This window comes from Mangifera indica, chromosome 19 (assembly GCF_011075055.1).
Source record: "Mangifera indica cultivar Alphonso chromosome 19, CATAS_Mindica_2.1, whole genome shotgun sequence".
NCBI classification, from domain to species: domain Eukaryota; kingdom Viridiplantae; phylum Streptophyta; class Magnoliopsida; order Sapindales; family Anacardiaceae; genus Mangifera; species Mangifera indica.
The window spans coordinates 5,374,003-5,381,893 of record NC_058155.1 but is presented as its reverse complement, the minus strand read 5'-3'; the positions used below and the strand labels follow the sequence as shown (position 1 = coordinate 5,381,893).

At 33.9% G+C, this 7,891-nt stretch overlaps 1 protein-coding gene across 1 annotated transcript; it reads right to left on the bottom strand.

The window, feature by feature from the left end:
• Positions 1-979: 979 nt before the first annotated feature.
• On the bottom strand, positions 980-6,811 carry LOC123203502 (very-long-chain aldehyde decarbonylase GL1-9-like). The gene is made up of 3 exons (XM_044619858.1): positions 6,653-6,811; positions 6,237-6,558; positions 980-1,924 (listed from the first exon to the last, which is right to left on the bottom strand). Exons 2-3 carry the CDS (start codon positions 6,468-6,470, stop codon positions 1,382-1,384), a joined length of 777 nt encoding a protein of 258 aa, XP_044475793.1. The 5' UTR covers positions 6,471-6,558; positions 6,653-6,811; the 3' UTR covers positions 980-1,381.
• Positions 6,812-7,891: the final 1,080 nt, after the last annotated feature.

Below are 7,891 nucleotides of genomic sequence, written 5' to 3'. Positions count from 1 at the left end.
TAACATTTACATTTCTAATCTTTTCCCCTAAAATTTAAAAAAATAACAATTTATTCCAAATATATAATTATATATTATGGACACCTTTACCTAAATTTGAATTAGTAATTTTCGTATTTTTAATTCGAATTAATATAAATTATTAGTATAAAAAATATTCAATAAACTTTTGAGAAACAGTGTTTTTTAGCTAAACAAAGATTTTGTCTTTTCAATATTTTTATATAAAATTTAGCAGATTATTTTTAATAAATTTAATTTATAGGTGAAAATTTGGTTTTTTAAACTTATTTCATTAAATTTTAGTCGAAAACAGTCATTCAGCCACAAATATATCGTATTTAGACAAAATTCTCTCTCTCTCCTCCCCCCTCTCTCTCTCTCTCTCTCTCTCTCTATATATATATATATATATATATATATATATATATATATAGCCTGTCAGCCCCGCGGTAAGTGGTGATAGATTTTTTCGGTCTCAATCCCACATCCTTTCATTCACACTTCTAGGCAAGCAAGCAATTGTTTGAGCCAATCAACACACCTTGTCAACGTAACAACTTCGCGGCTGTCGCCGTGTAAATGAGCAAAGGCCTTACAACGTTGTAGGGAGTTGTGAAAGCAAAAGAAACAAATTCGGGGCGAAGTCTTGCAAGGTGAAGCCTTCAAACGCAAGTGTGATGTGGTAAACTTGTTTTATTGTATGCATGACATCCTCTAGATCCGTGGGAATGGTTTTGTTATCTGTGTTTTATGGTTTCAAATGCTTTTTTGGTTGTTTTTCAGTGTTAAGATATCATAAAAACCTTTCATTTGGCTCTCCACGAGCTACTCGAACTGGTTAAACCTATCAGATTGTGAACCAGTAAAACAATTGATTGAACTACTGATCCAATTTTTAAAACATGGGTTGAAATTGGCAGATTGTAACATTCATGCAAAAGCAAGAATACATTGATGACAATCAGATAAATGAGTATTGGACACAAAAGCATTTATAATAAAGACCCTGATTCTCCGATTCTGCAAACAACTTCCAGTCTGCTGAGCACATGTGCCTTTACTTACTCGGTACATCAATATCAACAAACCTGAGGAACTAAATTTTACATGACAAAAAGATATATTTTACAAAGCAAACAGGTCAAAACAGCACAATTACAATTCACATGGTTGGTATGCGAAATTATCATAACAGCATGGAGATTGGAGAACTATGTCAAGCAACTGGATAAACCCATAACCTCCTGCTAGAATGCTAGATTTTGACGCCTCAAACAAACAATTCTAAATCAACTTCTGAAGCATTGCACAATCTTAACTGAAAAAATTCCTGTTCAAAGTGAGCCAGAAATAGTAGAGTCAAATTGTCACATTGCACCTAGTCTTTCTTTAGCCTCGCCTCAAATCCACCTTCAGGTCGCTTTACAAGATCGTAAGGCATGTGAGTTCCAAGAAATTTATCCCATATGTTGAAGAAAGGCTGGGAATAGTTGTACTTCGTGCCATGGAGTTGATGATGGATGTCATGATATGCAGTGTTGTTCTGAAAGAATAGATGGAAGATGTTGCCAGGCAACCATAGTCCACAATGATCATCAACAGTTTTGATTACAGCAAAGCAGAAAAAGATTACAGCTGTGCGTGCAGTCATTCCTGAAGCAAGGAAAGAGATGGCTCCACCAAAAGTGTCAAGCAGGAGACCCTCGAGAGGGTGATTGTAAAGGGCACCAATTGCATAAGGGACAACCAGCCTATGATGCTGCGAATGGATGTGGCGGTACAAATATTTGTTCTGATGCATATAACGGTGCACAAAGTACTGCCATGTATCCATAACAAACATTGCAATGACAATCTGCACAAGTTGGACAGGCAAGGATGGCTGAGATGTGATGCCAGATGCATCTACATTTGAGGTCAACTGTTGAAAAGCCAGAAGATTCATTATTAGTCAGAAAGCAAATTATATATTAATTCAGAAAAAAAAAAGCCAGCCACGAAAAAGATCATTTGTCACTAAAAATTGTCAAACAATGTAATGGTTTTCCAACTTTCATATTCCTGGTTGAAGCCACATGGCACCATGAAAATAATCATTATAATCCACTTACCTATTTTCAGATTACTTAGCAAATATGATTCGAATATTATAGTTAAATGACACAAGTTTCCAGCAAGCACAAGGTTTACAGTTCAAACAGCTAGATTAATGAAGGCATTCCAAATACCACAAAGTTGAGAAAAGGCTGATAGGATTTACAAACTAAAAACTGAGCATGATAAGCAATTATGATTATTTTGATTATTTTAAGCAAACACTTAAAACAGAAGCCGGAGCAATAGAAAACATCATACATGGAAATAATAAAGAGGTTAATGCCTTGAAAGCATCTCAAGTAGAATTCAATTTTACTTCATGGTTCCACTAAATCAACATGTTTTACAATTAGCCACAAATTGTGCTTCCATCACCACCAAATTCACTGCCAACACCAAAGCCTCCACTACCATATCCTCCAGCACTAAAAGCACTTTTGAAATAACTACCACCTATGCAGCCCAAGTTATCTCCAGAATAGCCAATTGAATCCACAACAATTTCATAAAGAAGAGTTACACCAATATGTAAACCATAAAAATCCCCTAAAACTGAAAGCATGTATTTACAGGAGCAACTCAAATACAGAGAACTTACCAAAAAAAAAAAAAAAAAATCCTCAAATACAGATAAAAATGCAGTAGAATAAATATTATAAATTTCATCTCTTGATGCAAAATGATGAGAAATTCCACAGAAAACTAGCATGATGTAAACTTCTTCTTAGTCTTTAAACAATAGGATTCCCATCAAAGGGTAAAAGGACCAAGAATGTAAAAACAAATTGTTAATCGAAGGTTGTATGGAGCATTATGGGCCTGAAAATTGTTAATCTAATCATAATTTACAATATTCAGCTACTTGCAAATAAAAGGAAGCCCATATAAATTGCGATTAAGGTAATTAGCAGTATGAGTAATTAGGACTAGAATGCATGAAACATTTATGTTAAAAGACCAACACAAGGAACTAATTCAAAGAATCATAAATAAACTAAGAAATATAAGAAAAAAACTTAGGAAAAGAAGTACAAAGGTACAGTTGACAACGAAGTTTAAGAATCTAAGAAAGTTAGCTTAATTAGGTTGATGAACATCTAACAACATTCCTGCACACTCAAGAAGCATAGGTTACCCTCAACCCAGACTCAGATAGATAAATATAATGATTGAAATATTTAAATTCCATGTGTTTTTTCAATTGGTCTCTTAGTCTGACAACCTTTTCCAAGTAAACTTTCGAACATTTCTACACCTATTATAGTGAAGCTTAAAAAACCATGCATAGGAATAGGCCTAGATATGAGCCGAGCCAGCTTGGCTCCGTGTAACTCGGTTCGAATTCGTTTTTTATGAATTCGAACTGAATTCGAATCATAAAATATAGCTCGTTTAGAAAACGAGCTGAACTCGAACTAGATCAAGTTCGATTCAGTTTGGCTTCTGGGCTGACAATTGGCTTGACTCGGACCGAGTTGAATCATGGCTCATACGAGCCAACTTGGATTTTTATTAAATATGCATCAATGAATGTGCTGCAATCTCACCACTTTCCAATATTATTTATGACTTCTCTACCGTTTTGGACTGTCCTTTTAACTTTTCAAAAAAAAGATTTCTTTTTCCACCAATGTAACATTTCTCACCCTCTCTCCCTCGTTTTCCTTAGACACTTTCTCTCTTCTCCACCATTTTCTTCCTTCCTCTCTATTACTTTCTCTCTTCTCCACCATTTTCTTCCCATCGTTTTCTTCCTTTTTCTTTCTTCACTTTCTCTCATAGTTTTTTCGCTTCTCTTCTTCACACAAACAAAAAACAACAAAAAGAAGATAGCACTAAACTTTGGTGTATTGATGAAAGAGACAGAATATGTGAGAAAGAAATCCAATTGGTGGAAAGAATGAGAGAACCATTTTCTCTCCACATCTCTCCAGCCACAGTGGCTATTGTCAATGAGTGTTAAATATTTGGCAAATTCGGATTAAAAAATTGAGCCATGAATTCAAGCTATGAATTCAAATCATGGATTCAAGCTACGAATTCGAACCAAGCTACGAACCTCAAAATTTTTTTCGAACCAAACTCGAACCTTCATTCTGATTAGTTCAACGAACTCGAACTGCCTCTAAAATCATTCGAACTGAACTCAAGCTAACCTATGTTCGAGTTCGGTTTGGTTTGAATCCACCCCTACATAGGCAGCCACTCTCACCCAAATCCAATCATACAGCTAATAGATCTTGACCACAAAAAGCACACTTCCAGTAATTATGTATTTATGCTGGCAAACATCTACAGCCCTTCCTGCTCACACTTGCAACATTAGTTTACTATCAATCCAGACTCTGGTAAATACAAATGATAATCATAGAATCAAGATTCCAAGTGTTTTTTTTTTTTTTCTTGATTGGCATATTAGTCCAAGAACCTTTCCAAGCAAACTCTTTTAACATTGATACCCCTTTTACAGCAAAGGTTAAAAAGCCAAGCACATAAAACCATTCTCACCAAATTCCATTCACATGGCTAATAGCTCTTGACTGAAGAAAACACTGTTCCAGTAAATGAGATGATCCATTTAAACAATTAAAAAAGCAATCCCAAGAATATAACACTTTTTGTCACATTTTCCTTGGGCCAGTGTTGCCAACAACTCTGGCATTTATATCCCTTTTTTGTAAATAGTTGTACTGAGTAGAGAAACAGACAAAATTAACAACTATCAACAAATGTCAAAAAGAATATTGTTCTCTACCCACCCCTGAAGTCCATGTACAAAAACTCTAATATGCAATTAACTAGACACAAAACACTGATTCCCAAAAACGAAAACCGCTAAAAGCAAATTAACTTCACAGGAAATCCTAAATAAGGACAGCCCCAAAAACAAACCAAAAGCAAAAGTAAAGGCTAGGAAATAACAAATGCAATTATCTGCTCATTATACTGCTTTGCTCAGACATTTATAGACCTTATCCATAGCTGTTGCAGAAATTTGTGATCCTTCTCCTCGCCACAAAATATAAGCATGATGTTCAATTGTCTCCAACCTTGGTTCTTGGACAAGAAATTTTCACGATAACTTGGAGCCCCATAATTGATGTTAGAACTAGGTGATACAAACCTGATATTTTTCTACAACTCACAACAACAGCCCTTCTGTAACTTAATCTCCTGGAAATATAAACATTAGTCCTAACATTATGATCCTCAACCCAAGTTGAGCACATATTCTTCCAAGCATCAGTATGCAGTAACAAAACCTGATTCCCACACTGTAACATGATTTTCACTAAAAAACAATTTGGAGATAGTTTCAGTTCCACAATCTAAAATAATAAAACTTCCCGGATACTCCCCTATCCTCAGAAATGTCTCCTTTTCCCACAAGGGAAGAATAGAACCTCAGTCACCAGCACCCTCCCCAGAGAGTTCATCACTAAAGAGAGTCACAATTGGGTGTCCATCTCCATAACTCCAATTTGAGTAAACCTTCTGCTGTTGTTTCTTACACAATTCTCACTTGTGTAGCTAATCTCTGCTTTAATAAATTACACAAAATCCCTCTTTGAATCTTCCACCAGAGATCATAACACCACAAGAATAACAACTCTAATAGTCTATGAATTCCATAAAATACATTCCACATCCCACGAATCAAAACAAAAAAACAAATAAAATAAAATGAACACAAATTTTACATTTGTTCCTTTTCCTAAAATTGCAAACATAAACCACCTGGCTGTACAACCTCAAGAGATCCAACCCGCTGATTTAACTAATAACCAGAGATTAGAACACATTAGTAAGACAAACAAATCACTAATGTATTAGTATTGCTTCTGGCTGTTTTGACAGGTCGAATTTCCGGGGATTAGAGGTACTAGATATGTAACTTTAAAAAAAGATACTTAGAAAACAAAAACACTTGCACAGCTAAATATATGACTATGGAAATTAAAAAGATATTTCATTTAACTAAAAACTAATTCAAGTATTGGCTACTACAGCGGATATTGGAATGAAATTCTGCTCACACCAGACACCGACACAAATTAATAAATAATTAAACAATTGAAAATTAAAAAAAAAAAAAACAGTAGCAGAGCAAAAGCAACAGCAAAAGTAAAACTAACCAAGAAGAGGCCCTGAGCAACAGTAGCTTGAACAAGCTGTTGAAGCAAAACGCCCTTGACCACAACAGCGAGAGGAACAGAGTTCTTCTCGTCCTCCTCTTGCTTCGTATGCAACCTGTATTTATCCAACGCCGGTAACAACATTTGATAAAACCCGGCGTACAACCAATACACCACAATCGGAGCAAACGTCCCCATTACTTCATCACTCACATATCCCTCCCAAAACACCATACTTCCCGATCCAATTCCACGCACTCAACTCAACTCAACTCAAACTCGGAAACTCAGATCCACAACTCAACGCACATTCTGTTTTAAACTGAAATATTTTGAATTCAAAGTGACTATTTAAACAATAAAGAAATAATTAAATTAGAAAGAATTTGAAAAGTAACGGCGTTGACTTGACTTACAAAGGTCGGCGATGGTGGTGATTGGTGAAGAGAGGAGGAGAATGCGAGTTACGCTCAGATCGGGAGCATTAAATGGAGGCAACGGTTGTGATTCTTTTTCACTTAACGTGTGCGCTGTTAGTTTTTTCATTAGTTGTCATCGGTTGGATAATGCAGCGACTGTTGTTTTATTTATTTATTTAAGATTTAAATTCATTGACGAAACTGGAGAGGTGAGGAGTTAAAATTGAATAAAACTGAAAATATAAAAAATTAATTAAAAATAATAAAATTTTAAAAAATATGAGTAAAATTATATAAATTATTTTGACCTTTTTAATAATATTAAATTATTAATTTTTTGCATATATAAAAAATATTACATTATTAATTTTTCAAATTTAGAAAAATTATATTATTTAAATATATGTGTTAGGATTTTCAATTGTACTCCATTTATATTTATATATTTATTATCATAAAAAGGCCAAAAGACTTATTCCCACCTATGGTAATAAGTGGTAATAAAATATTTAGGATTGTATGATATATATTATTATCATAAAAAGGCCAAAAGAAAAAATTCAATTGTAAACCAAAATTCATATTTATTAATTTTAAAAAATTCAAATATTTATTCATCTGTTAAATTTTGTTGTTATTATTAAAGAAAAAATTGTTATTTAACAAAAATATTTAAAAAACTAAAAATTTGTCATATCCCTCTCTTTCAAGTTTAAAAATCTAACAAATTTTCTCTATCCAAAATTTGAAAAATAAACATTTTTCTTTAAGGTTTTTCCAACTATCACTGTTGATGCCCGAGTTCTCTCTCCCTCTCAACTCCTCTCTCCATCTTGGTCCATCCCTGACCATCACCGATTGATGAAAGCTTCTCTCTCTATCTTAACGAAGATGATGATTTGTTTTTGTCAAACATGAAGACGAAACGTCATTGTCTCTGACAAAAATGAATTATCGTTTTCATCTAAAAATGAATATTAATAAATCGTCGTTTTCATCCAGAAAAGAAGACACGTCTTTGTCGGTCAAGGATGGTTAAAAATGGAACGGGATTGACAGAGAAGTCATGAGGGAGAGAAAATGCGATCATCATCTTCTTTGGTTGTCAATAACATGGCTAGAAAAACCTTAGGAGGGAAAATGTTTATTTTTCAAACTTTGGGTAAGAGATTTTATTAGATTTTTAAACCTTAAGGAAAATATGATAAATTTTTAATTTTTTAAATATTTTTATTA

Coding starts and splice junctions, on each gene's coding strand:
- LOC123203502 (XM_044619858.1), bottom strand. CDS start 6,470: ATGGTGTTTTGGGAGGGATATGTGAGTGATGAAGTAATGGGGACGTTT. Junction 1,925..6,236: donor TTGCTCAGGGCCTCTTCTTG/GTTAGTTTTACT, acceptor GCTTTTCAACAG/TTGACCTCAAATGTAGATGC.